This window comes from Pinus tabuliformis, chromosome 9 (genome assembly GCF_031772625.1).
Source record: "Pinus tabuliformis cultivar Carrire ecotype Pingquan chromosome 9, CPIR1, whole genome shotgun sequence".
Lineage (NCBI taxonomy): Eukaryota > Viridiplantae > Streptophyta > Pinopsida > Pinales > Pinaceae > Pinus > Pinus tabuliformis.
In genome coordinates, this window is record NC_142307.1 from 550,939,866 (window position 1) to 550,965,149 (window position 25,284).

A 25,284-nucleotide genomic window follows, 5' to 3' on the forward strand; every position below is an offset into this window, starting at 1 on the left:
GTTTATTCCTCCATACTATTGTACTTGCTCCATTGATTAATAAAATGGATCAGTTGGTTATTACTTCTAGAGTTTTATGAGATTTGTTGATTGTTTAAAATTTATGTGTTGTAAATCATTTTTGCTTTGCATATCACTGTGAATAGATAACTTATGAAATGGATTACCAATCCAACTCTTCTTATGAGAATTCTACAGTATGAGAATGTCCATGTACCATCCATGTATTATGAATACCTCCCTAGTTAAGAGGGAGTGTTGAAATATGTAATTAGGTTCAGTCTACATAATATTTTACATAATATTGATTTTATGTATTTAATGCAAAGAGAAAAAATTATTATTGTTATTTTATAGCATGGGTTTCATGCTCAAGGTCAATTCGTTTTAGGTCAAGCATGTGAAAATTTGGAGACCCAAATCCCTACTACAGGAAACTAAGATTGCTTCTCCTACTTGTTAATTCATGCAAATTATTTATTGTGTTACACTGTAAATATCAAAGTAAATATGACTGCAACCTTCACTAATTAAATTATATGCGGAAACAAGAACTGAGCAAGAAGAAATAACCACACACACAATTGACACCGTTGTTTTTTGACAAATGTCCTCGAAAAAACCCAATGCGGGAAAACCTGTGCAACAGTTGAGGGTTTGTATTATTATGTAGTAGTTTCTGAATACAATCTTTGGATGCCTTACTGGCTATCCGATACAGAGAATCTGACTGGCAGAGAAATTAGTGAGAAATACCTCACACTATCACTGGCGAACCGATATTGATTCAGGCCCTAGATGGCTGGCCCCACGTTGGCTTTCCGAAGCCTCTTTGGGGTCTGTGTCACCTCTTCCATGGACCTTTTGCTATTTGGAACTTCGTTCCTTGGGACCTTCAGTCTCACACCCCGATTTCTGGCTCTGGAACTCGATTTCCCAACTGAATCTCGAACTCCCTTTGAAGCTCTTCGCTGCCTCTGCGTGGCACTGCGTTGCCTCTTCTGGATCTCTCTTTGCCTTCTCTACAATGTATCCCCAGATTAAGAAACTCTCAAACGGGAAAACTATCCCTGCCCCTCGTTGCAAGAAATCTCCTCGATGACTTCTCCGGCAACTGTTGTGCGGCTCTCTTGAGAAATCGATCTCTTGATCTCACTCAATGTGTCTTCCAAATGCCCATCAAAGTCCTTATAATCTTCTTGTTGAGTAATCGACGGCCCAGAGTAAATTCTAATCAATGACTCAATCTTCGTATTTTTCTAGAAGATCCACACCTAGTTTTATTAATACCCATTAATTATTTTTAATATCTAAGTTTAGACTTAGACATCCATTAAAAATAATTAATTATTTTAATAAAACTGTGTCCGGGGTTGGGTATTCTGGAATACATGTCGCAACCTCCCTGCAAATTTTGAGGTTTAGAGCACATTCGATGCTACCAAAAATCAACACTCCCTCTTAGTGAGGAATGTGCTCTAGTAATGCAACGTGCCGAAGCATCACTCTGACTATGTAACATCTCCTTTTGCGCTATTGATGTCTGACATCACTGCTGACCAACTACTGCTCAAATGTTGCATCTGTGTTGCTGCTGACTCTGCATGCTACTGTCAACTGCATATGTATTGCAACTCTGTCGCTGTTGCAACAGAAAAACATCCAAAATACTGAACCAGAGGAGTTCAGCATGATGCATTTGTTGCTGGAGTTCTAATTGTTGCTAGTCTCTGTGCTGACCCTTTGAAGTCTCTGCGTTGCTGCTGACTCTGCACTGTGCCAACTGCATTGCTGCCAACTCTGCTCTGCGCTGCTCAGTCTTTGGCGCTCCTAGCCACTGCAATTGTCACTCTGGCATTCCTTTACACCAATTGACACTAGTCCATCCCGCTACTTCTGATATGGGTTCCCGTAGCAAAATATTGATCCAAGAGGTGGATTCCTCAAGGATCATGCCCATTTGCAGTTCTTTCAAACTACAATACTAGATCACCCCACCTCTCCTCTGGAGGTATCTGGGCAATCATGGCAAACTCCTCCTCCTCGATCCTTGCAGTTGCAGCCTGCGGATCATTTGTCACGTCCTTGTCCTTCTTCTTGACAGGGCATTGCGTAGCATAGTGACCAAATTCACCACACTAGAAACATTTGATCTTAGAGACGTCCTTCTTCCGCCTCCGTTGCTGCTGTTGTCCCTTTGATGCAAGGGTTGCATTCTCCTCCTCCTCCTTAGGCTTCGTCCCACTGCTATTGCTTCCATCAAGTTTGCAATTGACTAAGTCTCACCTCATCTCTTCCTGTTGAAGAGCAACCCGCATCCCTTCCCAATCCAACAATTTCTCTCTGCCCAGGATACTCTAGACAAATACTTGCCATTCTTCTGAGTCTGAATTCAAGGCCAACCTCACCATCTTTGTAGGTGGAGGCGCTGATCCTACAACTACCAAATGATCTCGGACTTTCTGAAGCTTCGATAAGAGCGGATCAATGCATTCCCCCTTTTGCATCCTCGTGGATCTCATTTTCTCCTCCAAGTACTTCTTCTGCTGCTCAGAAGATCCTTGATACAACGTAGCCAAGGAATCCCACATCTCTTTGATCGCCCCTTTGCCATCAATGTGGCATACAACATGATCCGCCACTTCGTCGAGGATCAAACGCTTGGTCTTTGCCATCTCAGCCTTATACTTCTTGAGTGGATATGCATCAGCGGGTACAACTACCACACTATCGACATAGGCTTTGAGATCATGCTCACCTAGAAGGACGGAGATCCTAGCCTTCCAGATCACATAGTTGGATGCTCCGTCTAATCAATCTTGATCTCTCAGCCTATTAGTTGCCATCTCTGCCAACAAAAGTCGAATTGCTCCCTCTCTCCCTCGCGCAGCTACTAGTTTGGCCTACGCACTCCTTGATGGAGTTAGTAGATATGCTCCTCGCTACCGCTGCTCAGCAACTGAGAAATAGAATTCCTTGGTTTGGAATTTATTGAGGAAGAAATTCCCTCAAAAAATGGCTTCTTCCTTCTTTTGACGCTTTTCTGACCCAACAAACGCTACAAAAAAACTGTGTCCCACCTGAAGACTGCTCTATGTTGAATCTATTGCTGGGCTGCTCCGTTTGTCACTGACAAATCACGAATTAGAAATCTTACCTCTTTGTCAACTCACTCAGAGAGAGATTTTCCTTCAGAATCTTGCTCTCCTGGCCTGGATTGCGCAATCCCTTTGGGGATTCGATCTGCTGCCTACGCAGCACTTCGATCTCCCTCCTTCTCTTCAACGCTGGGCTCTTCTGGTCTGCTCTCTTGCTTCACCCGCGCTCTGATACCATGTGAAAATTTGGAGACCCAAATCCCTACTATAGCAAACTGATATTACTTCTCCTACTTGTTAATTCATGCAAGTTATTTACTGTGTTACACTACAAATATAGAAGTAAATACGGCTGCAGCCTTCACTAATTAAATTATATTCAGAAACAAGAACTGAGCATGAAGAAATAACCACACACACAATTGACACCGTTGTTTTTGGACAAATGTCCCCAGAAAAACCCAATGTGGGAAAACCGATGCAATAGCTGAGGGTTTGTATTATTATGTAGTAGTTTATGAATACAATCTTTGGATGCCTTACTGGCTATCCGATACAGAGAATTTGACTGGCAGAGAAATTAGTGAGAAATACCTCACACTATCAATGGCGAATCAAATTTGAGCCAGGCCGTGGATTGTTGGCCCCATGCTAGCTTTGTGCAGCGTCTGCGTTAGCCTATATAGATCTGCATCAACCTCTTTGGGGTCTGCGTCACCTCTTCTATGGATCTCCTGCTGTTTGGAACTTCGTTCCTCTGGCCCTCCAGTCTCACACCCTGACTTCTGGCTCTAGAACTCGACTTCCCAGCTGAATCTCAGACTCCCTCTGAAGCTTTGCACTGCCTCTGTGTAGTACTACATTGCCTCTTCTGGATCTCTCTTTGCCTTCTCTGCAATGTATCTTGTGATCAGGAAACTCTCCAACTGGAAAACTATCCCTACCCCTCACTACAAGAAATCTCCTTGATGACTTCTCCGACAACTGCTATGCTACTCTCTTGAGAAATCGATCTCATGATCTCACTTGATGTGTCTTCCAAATGCCCATCGAAGTCCTTCTTATAATCTTTTCGTTGAGTAATCAACAACCTAGATTAAATTCTAATGAATGGCTCAGATCACATTGACTCGAGCTCCATTTTTTCTAGAAGAATCACACCCATTTTTATTAATACCCTTTAATTATTTTTAATTTCCTAAATTTAGACTTAGGCACCCATTAAAAATAATTAATTATTTTAATAAAACTGTCTCCTGGTGGAATTTCCCAAAACGATTTCTGGGTATTTTGGAATACATGTGTCCTAGTCTTCCTGCAAATTTTGAGGCTTAGAGCACATCCGATGCTACCAGAAATAAACAAAGCACCCATTGTATGCTTCTAGCATTTTTCATACAGTCAAAGAAGTCAAAGAGTCGTTGCCATATGTACTAAGACCCTATTGGGCATTTTGTATCAAGTCAAAGAATACATTTAGAGAACAGGTTGGCTTGTAGAGATGAAGTCGACCTCATTAAGGGCTATTCGAGCTGCACAAAAAGGTTGTATATAAGAAGCATTCGACCTCACTTGGAGAGACAATCAATCAAGTTCATTGAAGTACACACAAGGACAAAAAGGACTAGCAAAGAAGAGGAGAACTAAAGGAAGAAAGATCGAAGTTTTTGAAGACTGTTTTTGGGTTACATCCTCTCACACGTGCGAAGGAATTAGGGCATCATTTGTTGCAGCAAAGTCTGAATTACAGTTATCTAGAGAAGCCGAGGTTTGGTGTCAAAGGGATCAAGCTTGAAAGCCAGATTTCTGAGGAGAAAGGAGCACCCTTTACAAAGGAAGAAAAAGACCACTGTTGCCATCTTTTCATCCACATGTGTGATCTTGGGTTTCTGCAGTAAGGCCGAAAATTGCTGTCAAGAAGTTGCAGGTCTGAACTTGAGATCAGAAGTGAGGTTGCAGTAGTTTTTAAGTAGTTTGATTTGGGTTGACTTTGTGAAACATAAGCTCATCTAAAACAAGGTTGACTTGGTCTTGGAGGGGTCTTTGTCTTGGGTCTAAAGGTCTTGGATTTTGTCATTTGAAGATTCTATAAGAAGAGAAGAATTCTTATGGGTTTTCCTCTCTAGGAGAGGTTTTGGCCCTAGCTAGAAGCCTATATCCTATGTCCATTTGTGTTATTTATCTTCATAGTTTGGTAGCTGTTTGATGATAAGAACACTATAATAATCAAAAGAAGAAGAAGTTAATTATAAATGCTACAAGTTGAAGTAAAGAACATCACAAGCAGTTATCAAAGTAAAGAGAAGTCACCCTAATCTAGCTTCCCTTGATTTCTCAACATGCTTTGCATGAGCTGCAAATGATTCTATAATTGGATCTTTAATTTCTCCTCTAGAATAGAGTCTTGACTCCTCTTGTGTGCATGTTGCCCATAACTTGTCAAAGGTTGGAGCATTCTCTCTTGCACTAATACTTGATGCAAATGAGTCCCATGATCTAGGGAGACCACCCAAAGTAACAACTACCAATTCCTTATCAGATACTTCTTCATCAATGGCTTTGAGTTGGTCTCTGATTTGAGATATCTCGACAAAATATGATGCCACTGTATCATTCTTTGTCAACTTGATGTTATGGCCTCTTAGATTGATAAATTGTTTCACATTATTGATGGTGTACAATCCAATGCTGGCATTGTGTTAGCATTCTTGTGTTCAACAATATAGGGAATCAAGTGATCCCTAACAAAATCTAATAGAATGCTTCTTTCCAAAATATCGTCTTCATGATACTTTTCCTTTCCTGTTTTATCAGATGGTTCAATGACTTTACCTGTGACAATTCCCCAGATTTTGTTCCTTTCAAGAATGATCTCAACTCTTGCCTTCCATGCCCTTTAGTTAGTGGCTTCTGCTAGTTTGCTTTCGGTCTTCATGAATGAAGAATTCATGGTCAAAATGTAGGACAGAACCCAAAAAGCTTTTCAAATTCTCTTCAAGATGATCTCTCTACTCTTTTCCTTCACGGAAGCTCTGAAACCATGTTGAAATTCTAGTGATGTAGAGACTAGAATAGTTTTTCACAATTGATAACTACTTCTATTGATGCAAATTACTTCTTCTTTATACTTTAGTCAACAAGTAGCTATACATGAAAAACTTTGACCAATAATTCTTCAACAAGAGCAGTAAATAGAGATCATAGTAGACAATGAACAATAGACAATAAGCAAGAGACAAGAGACACCAAGATTAGGCTCACAACCAGGGCAAAACCCCACACAGGGAAAACCCAAAATTTTTTCCTTATGAGAGAGAGATTCTGTTCATCAAAGTACATCAAAATGTTCCAACAAATCCAAGATAATCAATAGTGCAATACCCAATCAAAGTCTGCTCATAAATTCCACTTCTGTTCAACAAGGACTGCACAAGGAGGCCAAAATATAGGCCTGAAATCACTGTTAAGGAAGGTCGAAGTCACCACTGTAATCATCAACGAACTGCCGAAAATATATACCCAAATAACCCTCAGACAACTTCAGAATTAAGTCACAAAAGAAAGCAAGCATCTCTGCAATTTTTCTGCTTCTAAAGAAACAACAGAATAGATCCAAAAACACCCCACATCACTGTAGTCAACAAGCCATTTAAGGAGATACAAATTGTAGTCAAAAGAACCCTTCTTGTCTTCTTCGCATGTGTATACCCTTTGCAATAGAAGTCCAAATTGTGTGTGATTGGTGGTGTTCGAATGAGGCTCATTAAACACACACATATATATAGGTGCCAAGTGAGGGCTTATTAGCCTAATGGAGCTGACATGATGACCTTCCTTAGAGCTGACTTGTAGGGCTGATTGCGCCGACTTGTAAAGTTAGGATGGGCCAATTTATAGATGTCTAAATTTGATTTCTTCTCCACATTTTGATGAAAAGTGCCGACCATAGCCACCTTATATTTCAACAGACTCGAGGATGTATAGGAAGGAGCCTAGAGATCCAAATCTATCAAGGAGATCTAGCATTGATCTAGGGCAAATCTACTGGATCAGATCCAAGGCATTTGTATTTTCTCAGTTGGGCCATTATCCCAAGACGAGAGCCCAAGTAAGTTTCGATTATTAGTAAAAAAAACTGTGATTGGGAAGGATTTGTTCTATCATTGTGATTGAGATCGATATATTTTTCTTTTGTTGAATTTTAATGTGTTAATGAACCTAGTTGTGCATTTAATCACTAGATTTGTTAACTTTGCTACGAATTAAGTGTCGAGTTCTAGGTTTGTAGGAAATTTAACATGGTATTAGAGTGTAAAATCTGAATTGATCTTGGAATCTCAGGTGCCAAGATTGTATTGCATCGCTGAGGGCGAGATCTAGCCACAACTATACGAATGCAAGAATTTTTGTTTGAAGGGTCGAAAGAAATCGACAGTACAAAGGTCATATGACGTATGGTGCAACATAAATGGTTGAGTAATTATTTTTTGTTATTTTTTTGGTTGAACAGGAGGGGGTCGAAGACATTTTATAAAGGTTAAAAAAAGAAAAAAAGGGGTGACACAACTGAGTGGAATAGAGCTGACAACTGCAGAAGTGGGATGGCATGGAAACTAAATATCAGGTAGAGAAGTCACTCCCCTGTAGTGCAAGAAGGCAAACTGCATGCAAGTGTTGAGAGTCTGACTGATAGCTAGAGTGACTAACTAGTCGGGTTTGGCAACAGTTGATTGGAACAAGGTTCACAAGCGACATTTTGGAGAAGTCATAGTAGAGGTCCAAAGATCGACTTGGCTATATGCAAGCAACTACAGTAGGTCGAAGTTTCAGCGAGTGGCAACTGTGAAAAGGTATGGTGGGGTCAACGACGAGCACTGATAGAAGCTAGGTAGGCCAGACCAAGGAAATTAAGAAGCCAAAGCCATCAGAGATAACAAAGGAGCTCAAACAACAATCCAAGTTTGAGGGTGTGGTAGCGCTTAGGCTGTATATAGGCCAAGTTGAGAGTACGAGCAAGTTGTGGATGCTGCAGAGGATGAAGGACAGACTAGGCATGTGGGTGCAATAACACATAGGTCGTGTGGGGTTGCTGTAGGGTGTTGTTTGTGGAAAAATCATGGCTTGTGAGAGTTTGATTGCAAGATGGTAGGGAGGATCATGTTGCAAGTAGGGTGCTGCGTTGGGCTTGATCAAATAATCGCCGGATGCAGTGGGCAACAAGGAGTTGTTGGGTAGGGGATCTACTGCAGCAGGCTGTGAGTAGAGTTGCCGACATGATTCTACCAACTGAGCATGGGACAAAGGATTATACCAACAAAGCTTGCCAACAAAATTGGCAAAGGTCAATTGTTAGAGGGAGAGAGGGAGACTATACCAATCGAAGGATTGGCAACAAATTTCAGTGGGTGTCTCAAAGTACAGAGACAGACCCACAAGGAAGATCTTTGCAGATCTATAAACCAACATCTTTCTTGTGGGTGCTAGAAGGACTTAGCACATGAGCAATGATTAGAAGCATTGCAGTGACAAAGAATAAGGAGTTATAGGCGCTGAAAGTTGAGCAACTTAGAGGGAGTTAGCCTTTAGGTTTAGGAAGTGAGGAGCAACCAAAAAATTCGTCCAAGTGTGTCAATAAGTTCTCTTGGTACAAGATGACGTTACATGATGTTAAGGGGTAGTAGGCTTCTGGGAAGAATGCCAAGGAGAGTTGGACTTTGAGGATCTTTCTAGACCAAGTGGTGGAGAAGGCTTCCAGTTTAGAAGGAGCAACCAAGGCAACAAATGTTGATCCAAGATTAGAGCTAATCCCAGGCGACAAAACATCTCCCTCGCTAAGAGGGAGTGTTGATGTCTGTAGCTCGGGAAGGTACTTTTGCACAAGCCTTGTGTCTAGGCAAGCAGAAGTTGCCCACATTCTCCTTAGAACACTTGCTCAAGTGTGAGAAAGTTGCATTGTAACGTAGGAAAAGAACATAAGTATTATGTTGGCTCACTGAGCTAAAGTAAACTAAGGAAAAGTAAAGTAATTTAATATAGTGATTTTGTTTTAATTACAACCATTGATCTCAAGTAGGGCAAGATCTAATCTTGGCCGTGAATCACTTTGGAGATTAGGGTCAGGGATTTAGCTTAATATAAGTTTATAAAAGCAAGGCTAGGGAGAGGGAGAAGACACAACATACAATAGCACTAACCTTAGGAGGAGTGTGATACTCCAGAGTGCTCGTTCTGAGGAAGTACAGGAGGGAGCCTGGAAATCTAGATCTGTCAAGGAGATTGAGCATCAATCTAGGGCAGATCTGCTAGATCGGATCCAAGGCATTTGTATTTTGTCAGTTGGGCCATTATCCTAGGACAAGAGCCTAAGTAAGTTTGGATTATTAATAAAAGAAACTGTGATTGGGTAGGATCTATTATGTCATTGTGATTGAGATTAATACATTTTAATTCTGTTGAATTATAACGTGTTAATGAACCTAGCTGTGCATTTAATCAATAGATCTGTTAGCCCTACTAGGAATTAACTGCCAATTGCTAGGTTTGCAGGAAATATAACATCTTATGAGTATGTTTCTTTTCTATATGGTTTGCCTTTTTGCTAGTAGCTTGTTGAACATTCATATGTTGGGGAATCACTGATTCACTACTATACAGTTCTTGTTCCTTAGCAGATGGGTTTGGACTAAGTTGAACCCTAACTTATGGCTTGCAAGGGTGCGTTTCTCAGTGTTCAGATTTGGTATAGAGGGAATCTCTGGCCCATTCTTTGTCTATTCTTACAATTTTTTCATTTGTTGTTAGTGAGATATAGTTTTGGCCTATTTCTTGGACATATTTAGTCTGATCACCCTCATGGTGGATGTATAATTGATATTCATTAACTGGCTTTCTTTTGTGCAAAATCTTCTATGTTATTGAACAAGGATGTTGAACCTATCTGTTAAATTTTCATGAAACTCTGCAACTACTTAGATGAATAAATGAAAACTGAAACCTAGATTACTTTCACCAAGATATAGAGTCTCTTAACAATTCATAAGCAACAAAATATAAACACATAGATAAAAACACATCTCACAAATTGGCACACTTATTTTTCTAAGGAAACCCAACAAGGAAAACTTGCTTGCTTGATGTCGTATTTTATTGATTTCTCTGGAGCAATCTTATCTATTACAAAGCAATATGTCTTTCTTGAGAAGGGGTTTTGCTTCTCTCACAAATCTTAGTTGATATGGTTGATCTTGGCTGGCCTTGCGTGATCTTGGCCCTCTAGTTCGCGACCAATTCTCTGTTTCCTCCTTGACTTGCTTTGCAAACCTTGCTCTCTTGCTTGATCTTGCTCCTCCCTCCTTGCACACTTGGTAGCCCTATTCCGTTGTGCAAATCCCCTATATCCTAGTGCACTTCAGGTCCTATTTTCTAGTGCACTTATGCCCTATTTCTTAGCGCACTTTCTGCCTTCTATTCTTTAAGACCCAGCTCCTATTCATTGTGCACAACCAACCTCCTAAGTTCTAGCACATTTGTGATCTCTTGAAACTTAGGACTCAAGCTCTGCGCTTGCCACAATCAAGGATCCTCTCACAAACTCGTGAGTTGTCTTCTTAGACAAACCTTGTTCACAAAACTTATGAATTCCTTGTGCCTTCATCCTCCTCTTTATAGACCCAATTCGAACATGCAAGGAGGCCCATTTCAAATTTAGAACTCGAGTTCTGATTGACGAGTCAATTGAGAGTGACACTCTTTCTCTCTCCAATCAACAATGGTGTTCTTAACTCGTTGTTCCTTCAATCAAGACTGAAGACTAACTCGCTCTAACTGAAATTGTAACTACCACCTCGTTCTGTAGTCAAATTGATGAAGATTCTACTTCACTGAAGCTCCAAATCTACACATGCTAACTTGATGATTATTCCAGTGAACTGGAAATAACTCATTCTAACTGAAGCCTAACTCATGATCTTGCACTCATACTGGGAGAAGGACAATTCAAGGTCTTCATTGGCTAAGGAACAACCTGGAGCCTTTAATCGCTACATTTTCAACATTATCTTGACGAAGATTTATACTATTATACCATGTAGGCCAAAAGCATTCCAATTATTTTTAGGTTTTGTTACTTGTATCAATTAAAAATTTGAAATAAGCTTCTTTTTCTTATTTTTTTTTGTACATTAATGATGCTCTGGAAATGTTTATAGTAGATGTTTGTAAAGTGTTCTGCCATGTTATGAATGAATGAAGAGATTCAACAATCTAGAATGTTTAAGTTGGATATCAGATGCTGTTGCATGGTGCGAAGTAAAGCTATAAATCAGAGCTCACGTTGATAAACTCCCCTCATTTCTATTGTCGTCGGGATTTTCTTTAGATTAACTCCTTAAGAGTTGCAGTTAGTCCCAAAATGTCTGTAGAGGACCGTCCTTTTCTTCTAGTTGTTGATTAGTGCCTCCCTTCAACCAGTTATTGTTGATTACAATTTTGATCATTATAATTTGCAGATGTAGTCGCATTGTATTAAGAGTAAAATCTTTCAAGTAGTTTTCATCCAAGAAAGTTTTTCAGACATTGTAGTCTTTTCTTGTTGGTCTTTTATTTTTTCTTTCAGGGTTGCTTTGGTGGGTTCCTCATAATCGCCCATATAATGTGTTTTCCTCTTTTGTTAGCCCCTAAATTTCCTCCTTCAATACAGAAGACAAGTGCAAATAAAATATTCAAATGACAGAAATCATTTTTTTTTGATAGATCTCTAATGATACTGTGCTGATACAAATGTTTTCCTTTTTCAGGTTCTTGAAGCTGTGCTGGAGCGTCATTCCATACCCAAAGATTCATTTTCAGCAGTTTGTGTCATGGTTGACAAGGTTACCCTTCCCAAAGCAACTATTCATTTAGAAAATGATTTTTTATTCTAAACTATTGACATGTGTTTGCTGGTCCTTTGTAGTTGTTACACATGTATTTGATTGCCCTTATGTATGGAAAATACCAAAGTTTGATAATATTCTTGTTTATTGTGAATTATCCTGAAGTTAAAGCATCTTGAATTAATAATTAAATCATAGAAGAGAAATTTCATTTCTTTATGCCCCAATTTAGTCTGAGTTATGCTTTTCAGCCTCAACTCATCAAGGGTTACGACTCACTTTCCTTTCTTGAAGGATAGTGTTTTCAGCTACACTTTCAGAACATCTTGTCGAAGATGCACCCCTTGGATATGATCATCAAATATATTGTCCTTTGTGGTTCCAAGATCTGGAGATCTAGCATGTTTTTTTTATTGAGCTATCGCTGAGAGAGGCCATACTCCAAACTCTCATACTACAACATATGATCCCTTTGCAAATAGAGGACTCCTTTGGGCATCATACATGAAGACGTTGGGGCCCATTCTTTTCACCTCAAGACTATCTTCACACTTCTCTCCCTCTTTGAAAAGATCCAAACCTTGGGGGACATAGTGTTAAGGAGGGAGAAGTACCCCTTCCAATCCCTTTGCTCCTAAGAGGAGTTTTCTTCTACAGGTTCTTTGTGATGGAAGCATTGTTGGTTCTTCGAGGTGTTGAGGAAAGGGTAACTAGGTTCGGTCTTCATAATGACATTGTAATTATGATTTTTGTAAACAAGAAAATGAATTTATTATTGTTAAAATTGGCAACTAGGGCCAAACTCCATGTGGGTCTACTTATTCATGGCAGCTGATATATTTATTGGATTCCTCTCATCGAGAGGTCTAGGATTGATCTAAAGATCATCCGATTCCGACATGTATTCATGGAGATATGAATTTATTTGTGTTATGGGACAATTTGTCAAGGTCGGCCAACAACCAAATTGCCCCCACTTATCCTCCACGTTTTAGTATAAATAGAAGAGGACTTTAAGTCATTTGTCACACACACTCTTGTGATCTCTCTTCATTCTGTTTTGGGTTTGATGAAGATGAGATCTAGAGAGAGTGCCCTAGGTGATACGCTGCCCTAATAGGAGATGCCCTAGAAGTTGTGATGGAGAAGGCTCTACGCTGTCATGGAGGACAACCCTTATCTCAGCCACAAAGAAGCCCTAACGCTGCCCTATGGAGAAGCCCTAACATAGCCTATGAAGAGGTCTAACACGCAGTCAAGAAGGGTAGTGGTGTAAGCCCTCAACGCAGCCAAGAAAAGGGTCTCTACCCTAGAGGGAGCCCTAGCCGCAGTAAAAGAGGCATCCACACAACTAAAGGTAGAAGGTCCTAATACGCTGTCCCTAATGCCCTAGCCACAGGTCATGAAGGGAGCAGCTCCTAATCCACAATCTTCAAGGGTCCTCATACGCTGTTATAATGGAGACCATAGGAGAAGGATTCTCTTCACTGGAAAGAGATCTGGCCGTAGGCAAAAGGGAGATGTAACGCTGTCATAAGGAAGCCCTCAAACATCTAAACGCAGGGCTAAAGGGAGTTGCCCTATTTGCTGTTCTCTACAAGATCAAGGCACAACCATTAGCCCTTATTCGCTGTAATAAGGTGTCCTTAATACACTGTCATTAAAGGCTTCTATCCGCAGTTAAGGAGCACTGTTAGAAGGACTGGTAGAGGACTGTTAGAGGCAATTAAGGAGGACTATTAGAGGACTGTCATAAACAATTGGTTGCTATCCTAGAGAAGCTCTCCACTGCCTAAATATGAAAGAAGCCTAATGCTGTCATAAGAGATAATCTTAATGAAGAAGGTCCTCTATCTCTGAGTTTGAACGTTGTCCTTAACACTATGTCATGAAGACCTGTTGAAGGAGTGTGTAACTATAGCCTAGCTGCTCTGCTAGGCTGCAAGCCATAGCAAGCAGCTAAGGCTGGTAATTGGATACAATATTGCAGTGTACAACACAGTGATGATGGACAATATAGATGCAACATACTTGGATGGATGCAGCGTGGATAATGAATGCATTGACTATTGTGGGTAGCATGGTGCAGTGTGGTGCATCACAATGAATGCAGTATGATGCAGCACAATGGTACATCATGGTGATGATAGGCATGGATGTATAGCAGCAACAAGAATACATTGCAGCAACATGTTGATGATGTATTGCAGTATGCATAGTGCAATGAAGGGTACAACAACGCAACATATAGGATGCAACATAGTGATTGGGTGCAACACAGTGTCGGGTGCAGCATGATGATAAGGTGCAACACAGTGATAGGTGCAGCATGGTGATGGAATCACTTTGGAGAATCATATGAAGTAGTATGCCTTTACCTGAGTTCAGATTAACCACCTCATGTGTTATCTTCATAGAGAAGATATCTGCTCTTATTTTGATAAGTCAAAATGTTGACTTCTGATGTATATGTACTATCTCTCTCTGTGCTGAACTATTGAAGAACATAAGAAGAATTGATCAAGGGTTTCCCCACATTGGGGTTTGTCCTTGGCAGGCGCCACATCTTGTGTCCTCTTGTCTTGGCTTGTTCTTCTGCGATTTGTTTTTATGTTCTATTTGCATTTACTATCATGCTAAATGTGATCGCTGATCTGGAACTGATATTGAGTTAATATGAAAAATTGAAGTAAATTGCACTAAGCATAGAACATACCTAAAATAAACAATTATTATGCTTGCTTCATGGGTTTCATGAGCAAGAATTTTTATGTATAGATGGCTCCCATTGAGAGCCTTAGGATTTATTAATAAGTCAAAGAATCAATGTCATGTAAGAACAAGCTCTTCTTGATCTTATGTTCAATGCATACAAGTCTATAGAAATGTCTAACAACCCTCCAAAGACAAGCACAATCCCTCTTGAAGAAGTCAGCCTTCAAACGATATAAAAAGCATTCATGTCGGCTCAATTAAAGAGACACAACAGTTCACTATCTCATGTTGGCTTATTATGGATACTAACCAATGTTTTAAAACTCCGACTCCAACTCCGACTCCGACTCCGAACTGGTAATGACTCGGCCGGCTCGATTTCAATGACTTGGTCGTTGTAAAAAATACATTAAATATTTATTTTTTTTATTAAAAAACATAATTTTAAATATTTTAAACATAATTTTAAAGATTTTCATTCATGTTTCCAAACACACAGCATTATAATATAGATGGAAGACAACATATGATCAAAGTAGGCTCATGAACCAATCCATTATATCAAAATGGTACCCAATGGCAATACAATTACATAGTCAACTGTCATACATGATCAAAGACTCAAAACAAAATACAAATAACCAAGGAGGCTAGAAATGGCCTCTACAACAAAAGTAAACTGTGATGGTGACCAGACTCCAATACTAGTACTACTGCAGCACTGCTAGCAGCTACACTACTACTGGCTAGTAGCTACTGCCAGAGGAGCCAAGATCATCTCGACCAATCTCTGGATCATCATCATCAGAACAGTGAAAAAAAAATACAGTAGCTCTAGGTGTCAAGGTAAGGGTTTCAATTTGTATTCCTTTGTGTGTTCCAATGGAATTTGTTTGGGTAATTCTTTGAGTATAATTTCAGAACTTTATTGTATTTTTGATCCGCTGGTGTTGTTTTACCTTGAGTCTAGGGTTATTTTATCCTTAAGATCTGTTCTCTTCCTTTTTCCCTTGTGATTCGGTTGGGATTCCTTTTCAATTGCACACCCAGAATTTTATTACAGACCTGCTCCAAAGAACTCGACATCCACTAACAATGAACTACAGGACTTATGCTTGACTGTGGATAATCATTTGCACTGAAGACTCAAGTAAAGTGTTTAGGGCTCGGACATGTGTAGTAGGGCTTGAGGAAAAGTTATATTAACTGCAGATTTTAGGCCTTATAACCAGCAACATAGTACTGTTTAGGTCCTTTTTGCATTAATTTGTTTTGTAACTTTGAGTCTCTTAGGTATTCTGTTGAGTGCAAGAGTAGGCCCTCATCCAGGGCATCGTTTGACATTTCAATTGTAATTTGGACGATACCTTATTGCATAAACGAAACTTCTGCAAGACATTGACATCCGATTGTCAATATATGTTGTTGACTCTCACTATAAGACAGTGGCAGTAATCACTTTGTATATCAGTGAGTAACTTCAAGAAATAAATGCACCACGCCAATCATTGACTTCAAATTTCGTTGTGATTTGGTACAAAGGTATGTTGTGGATCATATGCACTAAGCCAATCATTGGTTTCTAGTTTTGTTGCGATGATTGATATTCTCTTAAGGCCTCAGAACAGTGCAGTTTCTCATCAACAACTTGATTCAACACTTGATCTCTTGACTTGGTTGTTTACATAGTATACACAGCCTACATAACAGTATACATATTAAACATAGCAGTAATCTATACATAATAGTTGACACAGTATATACTATATATATAATCTATACATATGCATGACAATAATGCACAACTTATAACGATATAGCAGAGCTCTAGTAAGACAGTGGTTGGTATAACAGTTTGAGATCCAAAACAAACATTAAACAATTTAAAAATCCCAAAAAAATCAATTTTTAAATGCTGTTTACGTGTGGAGGGCCGTCCCTTTGTGACTCGGCCGAGTCATATTGGAAACGGCCGGGTTGGCCGAGTCACCCATGACTCGGCCGAGTCATTGAATGACTCGGCCGAGTCATGGGTGACTCGGCCAACCGGACCGTTTCCAAGGCCGGGTCACTCCCAACAGCATCAACTCGGATCAACTCGGCCGTTTCGGTTTCGAAACGGCCGGTTTTTAAAACAATGATACCCAGGGCTTTTGTATCCTTTTGGGGCATCATTAATGGTAGAAACTAGTTCATGCCAATAAGGTGAGCGAAGAACACTGAATGGTATCCCACATGCATAGGGAAACCGGTAAATTTTTGAATCCACAACATTCCTACACCCTTCATCAATGAAATCTAATATGGTTCTACGCCTTAAAGAGATGTTTGTTCCTGTGCCTCCATATCCACTGCAATGGGAGGATGTTGATGGAGTTCTTTGTGCATGTGATTGTGGGCTATGTTCAAAGACACCCTTTGATCTTTTAGATCTGCATTGGGCTTCCTCCTCTTCCCTTATGTATTTGGCTCTTTATGTTGCTGACACACTTACACAAGCTCTGATTCCTATTTCTTTATCCCCATCCCATGGCCTCTTCCCATAGAGGTGCATTCTGGCACGACTGTATGAACCTGTGTAAATGTTTTTGCAATGGAGGCATGTTAATTTAGTTGTTCCACCCCCTTTCCCTCCTTCAAGCCTAGAAACATATTTCCACAATGGGGTTTGGTCTGGTTTGGTTTTGGTGCCCTCATCTCCACTCTCCTCTTCCACCACACCAAGGTACTCCTTCTGTCCGGGGTTTTCATCAAATCCACTAAAACCCACTTCGTCATCCTTTTCATCATGATCAAACCTCCTTCTTCTACTCTCCAACACCATAATAACAAAGAAAGGAACCAACAACAAGAGAATGTCAAGCCATATAGCCATGATGTTTGAAGTTTTTTGCCTGCAATAAAATGGAGGAATGGGAATGGGAAAGAGAGAAGAGAACATTTCATTTATTAATGAACATATAAAAAACACAAATGTTAGATTAGAGTGTAGATCCTACCTCTTTGGTCTTCAATCCCAAGCTCCAATCTCCCTTGCAAGCTCCTCAAGCTCCCTCAATCTCCCTCCTCAACTCAAGCTCCAAGCTCTCTCTTGCTCTCTCACAAAGTCAAATGATGAATAATGGGAGGGGAGGAGGGTTTTTAAACTTTTTTCTCCTACCCTTCCCTCCCTGTTCATCATCCTTCTGCCATGTGACCTTTTTGCTGGCAGGAGCAAAAAATTAAAGGAGGGAGTAGTAAGGAGTGATTGCTCCCCGTTCTCTCCCTATAATGTTTTGCTCCCGGAGCAAAAGGGAGCGGTCGTGGAGTGACCACTCCCTTAAAAAAAGGGAGTGTAAATTTTTTTAAGGGAGCGCGCTCTCGAATTTACTCGCGCTCCCGAATTTACTCCCTGTAGGGAGCAAATTCGGGAGCGCACTCCTGTGGTCGCTCCCCATCCGCTCTCGAGCGGAGCACAATTCAAGAGCAAATTCGAGGGGGGGGGCGCCCTCTCGCAATCTTGATTCTGAGTGCCCCATGGTGTAAATGACCCATCCTCCTATGCCATAGTTCTTTCATGTTTTTCCCTTTGTTACTATTGTTGCCTACCAGTGCCATTGGAGAATTGAGTTGCAACTTGTACAACCTGTTGCTTCGAACTCCGATCTGTTTCACCCTCTTCTAGTTTGGGTATTTGATGAATACCTTCCCTACGAAGTGGACATCATATCCCTTATCTTGTAACGGGGATACTGAAATCAGGTTCATACCCAATCCCGACACATGCAGTACATCTGTAATGCTAGTACTTGCTCCTGACTCCCTCTGAAGATTGATGGTACCTCTCCCCACTGGAGTACACTTGGTCTTGTTTCCTATCATTATCTAGAAGTCCATCTGCTTTGCATTGTAGCTAGAGAAATATTCTCTAACCCCTATCATGTGAGCTGATGCTCCATTATCTATATACCAGACACCTTGTGAAGCTATGCCAGATAAGCAAGCTATTTGAGCAACTTTGTCTTCCAATCTGGAAGACAATTTTGTAGCTCCCTGAATATCAAATCTGTCTATGGCCATACTGGAGAAATCTGAGGAATCTACTGAAGACATCCTAAGTATAATTCCGTGTGCTAATTCTCTTCTTTCGCTCGAATATGCTCAACAATTCTGTTGCACTGCTATCTAGAATTACTTTTCGGCTCTACCTCTACCTGTTGGAGCTCTGCTATGAGCAATTCAAACTTTTCTTGCCACTTTGCAACTAGAAATCAAACTTCTACTCTGCTACTCCAAGTGCCTAGCTTGGGCTCTGCGCAAACCATGGAGAAATTGTGCTGCTGCTCACTCTGAACAACAAATTTCTTCTCCTTTGAGCAACTGATCCAATTAAAATCGCTTTGATATCATGTGAAAATTCCTTGAAATGTAGCAACTTGAAATTATTCTTCTAACTGGTTAATTATTAAACAATTTATTTGCTACGACAAACAATGAATAATTCACACTACAATTCTTCACAAATAAAAATTACGCTACATAGAATATGCAGAGCTGAGAAATATAGAGCATTCACACACAAAATTGACATCGTTATTTTTCGACAATTGTCCCCAGAAAAACCTAATGTGGGAAAACCGGTGCAACAAATGAGGGTTTTATTATTATGCAACAATAAATTTGAGTACAATAATTTGGATGCATAATCTAGCAATTCAATTTGAGAGAAATACTGGCAATGATACCCTCAATACTGGCAATGGTACCCTCCTGCACAAGCAATCCAACCACAATCTGGGCTCAAAAAATGACTCTTGGAAAGATCTGTGTCCACGTCTGCGTAGTCTCTTGTACAAATGCTCAGAGCTCTGTCTGAATTAGACGCCCTACCTATTTCTGCCCCTAGAAGTGATTCACTTAGCCTACTGGGAATTTTCCCGACCACCAACAACTGAATTGAAGTCTTCCTTTGCTAAATCGATCTACCCTCTTGAGGCTACTGTGCAGCCTCCTGGAGAAATAATACGACCTCCTCTCTTGACTCTTCTGGAACTGGAAACTCCTTCGGAAATCTGCTACTTTGCTTCTCTGCCACCTGCTACTCGATCACTGGCTCGATCTCACTGCTGAATCACCCACTATTGGAAAAATGAACTGCCTTGATCACTGAGTATCTGCTTTGGTGTATTCTCCATCTACCCATCGACCTCCACTTATAATCTCCAGTGAAGACTTCAACGACCATGATTAAATCTTAGTCAATGGCTGAGATCATCTCTAAGTCGTGCCATGTGAGTTTGTAGAGAATTCTCACATTTCTCAATTAATTCCTATTAATTAATTGATTTCCCTATGTTAGACTTACGTAATTTTTAATTATCAATCAATTAATTTAATTACGCTGTCTCTAGGTGGAATTTCCAAAAATGATTTTTGGGTTTTGGAGAACTCATGTGTTTTATCCTCTCCGCAAAGTTTGAGACTAGAACACCACCCGATGCTACAAAAACTAACAAGCCAAGTTCATCGCTTCAAGGAGTACCCTCATACCCAAGAGCTTCGCTGCTCATTCCCCCCTCACCAAGTCCATGGCTAGTCAAAAAACTAGGTGAAGATCATATGCTCAGTGTTCTCGATCAACAGTGTTCCCTCTCGGGGAGGGATACATTCTCCTACACTCCAAGTTTCTCTCTGAAGAATATGAACTTTGCTTTCGATAAAGGCTTGGTGAGAATATTTGCAAATTGCTCATCAATTGAGATGTGTTGGAGCCTCACTGCTCCTCTTTGTACCATGTCGCTCATGTAGTGGTACTTAATCTCGATGTGCTTTGACCTGCCATGGAATATTGGATTCTCTAAAAGTCTGATCTTGCTTTGATTGTCATAGTATATTATGGTCGTATCTGGCACATGATCAAACAACTCTGCAAAGAGCTTTCACAACCACACTGCCTCACATCTGGCCATACTAGCTGCAATATAATCTGCCTCGGCTGTATTGAGAGCGGCAAATTTCTGCGTCCTACTCTTCCAGGAAATCATGACAGGTCCCAGGCTAAAACAACACCTTGTCGTGCTCTTCCTGTCAGTGACGCTCCCAAACCAATTTGCATCTGTATAACCATGCAGTCTCAAATCATCGGCGGAGGCATATCTTAGTCCATTGTTGATTGTCCCATGTAAATATCTCAACACATGTTTTGTGGCCACTCAGTGAGCATGCAAAGGTTCCACCATGAACTGGCTCAGGGTGTTAAGAGAAAAACATATATAAGGTTTGGTGTTGACCAGAAACATCAGAGCCCCTATCAGCGGCTGGTACATAGAAGGATCTGCTAGATCTGGTCTCGTAGCTTCACCACATAGCTTCTTGAAGTTTGCCTCCATTGGTGTGGCCATGGATTTGCAATTCACCATCCCAAATCTCTCCAAGAGTTTGACAACATATTTTTCTTGGCTAAGAAAAATCTCTTTAGATCTCCACCACACCTTTAAGCCCAAGAAATGGTGCATCAACCCAAGATATTTCATCTCAAACTTAGAGGCAAACTTCGTCTTACATTGGATGATCAGAGGCTCTACGTCTATCATGAACAAATCATCAACATATAAAACCAAAATCAAAGGCATACCTTGGACAACCTTGAAGTAGAGGTTCTGATCAACATTGTTTTTGTTGATTCCCAACTTCATCAAGTATTCATCAATCCAAACATACCAAGCCCTAGGGCTTGCTTCAATCCATAGAGGGCTTTCTTAAATCTGCAAACATGGGTTTCACTGCCATATTCCTCAAAGCCCTACAGTTGTTCCACGTAAACTTCTTCCTTAAGTATGCCGTGAAGAAACACTGTCTTCTCATCCATCTGATGAAGACTCCAACCCTGATGTGTAGCAAGAGAAATAATACAGTAGATGGTAGTGTATCGGGAAGTAGGTGAAAATAACTCATCATAATCTTCTCCCTCTTTCTGGGAGAATCCTCTAGCCCTGTACGTCGCTTTGAACTTCTCAATTCTACCATCAATTACATGTTTAATGTTATATGCCCGCTTGGAAGTCACAACAAACTTCCCCTTAGGTCTTGGAACGACCTCCCATACATCATTTTTTATGATGGATTGATATTCTTTGGCCATGGCATCTCTCCAAACATGTTCCCGTTGAAAAGTGTAACTAGGTTTGGTCTTCATAATGACATGTGTAATCATGATTTTATGTAATTGATGTAAAGAAGAAAAATAAAATTATTTTTTGTAATGCTTGAGTCATGGGTTTCATGCTCAAGGAATTTTATTTTAGTTAAGGCTCCCATTGTGAGCTTTTAGGATTAGTCATCATGTCATAAAGTCCATAGAGTCAATGTCAAAGTTTGAAGACCCATTTGGGCATATTACACATTATAAAAATCAAATTTGATTGTGTTACAAACCCTCCAAGACCTTTCACAAGCCCTCCCTCATGTCAGCCTTCAAAAGGAGAAAATGATGCTTCTAGGATGGCAAGTCGGCTTCCCCATGGCTCAAGTCAACTTATTTTGAGAGATAATCCACTATATATAGAGATACTCGGCCTCCATTTGATACACATTCAAACAAGCATCCAAGAGAAGAAGAGAAGTGAAAAAAGACTAGGAGGAGTCTCCCATCAAGGAAAAGAAGATGGAAAGAAAGTTGAGATAAATTTAGATCTGTTTTGGGCAAGAACTCCACATGTGGGAGGACGTCAAAGGTATCTACTGCAGAAAGAGAGCCGAGGTCTATACAGTTGTAACAACCCTGGTGAAAATTCCATGTAATAAAAGTTAGTAAAGGCAAAATAATAACCACGGTTGATGGGACACTTATTCCATGCTGAATGTCGGGTAAAAGCATAGTGATGGGGATCATTGGTGGTTGATAAATGACTAAGGAAATTGGCAAAAGCAATGGCAAAGGCTTTGGAAAGGTGAAATGGCATTTTTGACACATTTATTTATGAAATTAATGGAAATTTGGAGAAAAGGGAGGTGAAAGGTCACAAGTTGCAGGTGAGGAGGAAAATAAGGAAAATAATGGAAAATGAAGAAAATAGAGGCCTCATTAATAAAAAGGCTTCTGAGGACTAGTTCACAGACTTTTGTCAGTTCAATTTTGGTGCTCTCTCTTTATTCTCTTTCTCATATACTCTTGGACACTTAGAGCTTTCTTGGAGCACTCTTGGAGAGTGTGGCATACTTGGAGTTTTGGAGCAAGAAGGCAAAGGAAGAACATGAAAGCTTCAAGAGCACATTGGGATCAACAACTACAACGGGTTTTGCTTGCAGGTATCGAGTTGCATGTATGTTTTCCTCACTAGTTTTGGCATGCATGGCATATGCATGTGGTTTATTGGTCATGATCTGTCATTGGCATGGAGGATTGCTTGGATTGACAATGGATTTTCCTAGCCTTGCCATTTCCTGGATAGCCATGGTGTTGTGGGTTTATTTCCTTGTTTTTTTGGTTGGTTCTCATGTTTCCTTTAGCTTGGGTTGAGTTACTAGTTCTTGGAAGCCCTGGTTGGACAAACGCTTTGGAAGCCCTATAAAAACTTGGGTTGAGTTACTAGTCTTGGAAGCCTTGGTTGGAAAAACGCTCTAGAAGCCCTTGGTGGGTTGAGTTACTAGTCCTGGAAGCCCTGGTTGGACAAATGCTCTGGAAGCCCGGAGTAAGTTGTGGGTTGAGTTACTAGTCTTGGAAGCCTTGGTTGGAACAAATGCTTTGGAGCCCTGGAAGGCTTGGGTAGAGACCAATCTGGTGATGGTTTGTGATGTCTGACCGTGAGGTGGAATCACTGTTTGATGGGTTGAGGTGGTTTGGCCTTTAGAAGCCCTGGATGATTTTGGTTGATGTGTTTTATGAGATCTTACATTCATGCTTAGAATATGGCATGGGGGTGACTGGCTGAAGAGAGATTTGGCTCAACCATGTCTACAGTCGGGTGGTTCGTGGAAGTCTCGAACCTAGTTGGCCTTTGCATCATTAATATGAAGTTATTTTTCCTTGTTATTTCATGAGTATTATACTGGTTTATATGTGGATTATATGGCTGTTGTTTCCTTTGTATTTCTGTTGCTATTATGTTGTTTATGAACATGTATTATGACAATGGCTATGTATGGCTCTTGTCATGTTTACCTGTAAATGAATGAACAATGTATCTATGGCCTAATGGATGAAACTGTAGCTAGTGTGTTGAGGCATCAATGCTTCTTAGCGATTCTCGGATGAGTATGAGACCCCTATGCTCAGATCTGTTGTTTAAACCTATAGATTACATATTTGTGACATGTTTGATGAAATGCTTGTCATGGCTAGTAGGGGTCCAGTCTAGTCCTTGTCAGTGTTTTTGCAAATATATTTTTGTTCGGTTGTGATAATTCATTTTTGAACCTGTCATTCAGTTCTCTGCAGTGACCTGGGCTCTGAGCTTGAAAAAGTGGCACAAATCCCGGAGTCGCAGGCATAGGTCTGAGGAGAAAAATCCCTAGACACATGCATACCCATGCTGTGGGAGCGTCTGGAGCCTCCTAGACGCATGCTTGTCCATGTCAAGGGAGTGTCCGAGGGTTTAATGGTCTAAAACTTCAGTTGGTCTCAGGGGCTGGTTACCTAAGTGGTCAGGAAGCTTCTTGGGAGTTCTGTTGCTGATGTGGAAGGTTTGTATGGTGTGTTTCCATCGTTCCACTTCCTTAACTGACACATAGGGAGTCAAATCATACCATAGTAACTTCTCGTCACATGTTTACCGCGATTGGCCGGTTACTTGGGTAGATGTGGGAGGAGGGTGTTATAACAGTCCATTTACAAGTCAAATCAAGGAAGAAAAGAAGATACTCATCAAGCCGAGTTGTAGGAGAAAGTCCTTCTATCTAAGGGAAGGAGATCAAGATATAAAACTAGGTAAAGTGCTGCAACTAGGGTTTCTAATTGAGGGCCGAAATCTGAAGGTTAGTCGAGGGAAGTGGGAGGAGGAAGAAGTTTGACTATCATTGACTCAAGAAAGAAGAAGTTAAACAAGGAATCGTTGTGACTTGGTCTTGGAGAGGTTAATAGGTCAAGAGTCTTGGTCTTGATATTTGTCAATTGAAGTCTCTATAAGAAGAGGAATTCGTTTGGGTTTTCCTCTCAAGTTGGAGAGATTTTGGCCCTGACTAATCGCCTACATTTTGTGTCTCTTGTATCTTTATTGTTTATGCTTTGGTAACTATTTGATGAAAATGAACACAATAATAATATAAGTAAAGAGAAGATCCTAATCTGAAGAAGTAAAAAGCATTCAGAAGCAGTTATCATCAAAGAGAAATCTCCTAATTCTAATGCCCTAGATTTCTCAACATGGTTTTAGAGCTAAGGTGACAAATCAAGGAAAGGGCATCTCATCAAGGGACACACAAACACTCAAGGATCAAATCTCGAAGGATATCAAAGCAAAGTCAATATCTACAAAGAAGTGTCACTACCTTAGATCGAAGAAGAAGTCTACACTAGAAAAGTCTTGGGATCCTCAAAATACCACAAAGACCCTACTCAAGTTGAAGAGACCTACAAATCAAAGTATCTTGAAGACTATTCATCCAAGAGAAGCAAGATCAAG

The 25,284-nt window shown here is 40.4% G+C and overlaps 1 protein-coding gene across 3 annotated transcripts in view; it reads left to right on the forward strand.

The window, feature by feature from the left end:
- The window catches only part of LOC149149696 (histidine--tRNA ligase, chloroplastic/mitochondrial-like), a 271,220-nt gene that overhangs the window by 166,123 nt on the left and 79,813 nt on the right, over window positions 1–25,284 (forward strand). For all 3 annotated transcript variants that reach the window (XM_089438614.1, XM_089438613.1, XM_089438612.1), the window contains one exon: window positions 11,894–11,968. In XM_089438614.1, coding sequence (XP_089294740.1) covers window positions 11,894–11,968 — 75 coding nt within the window. The remainder of the gene's footprint in view (window positions 1–11,893; window positions 11,969–25,284) is intronic.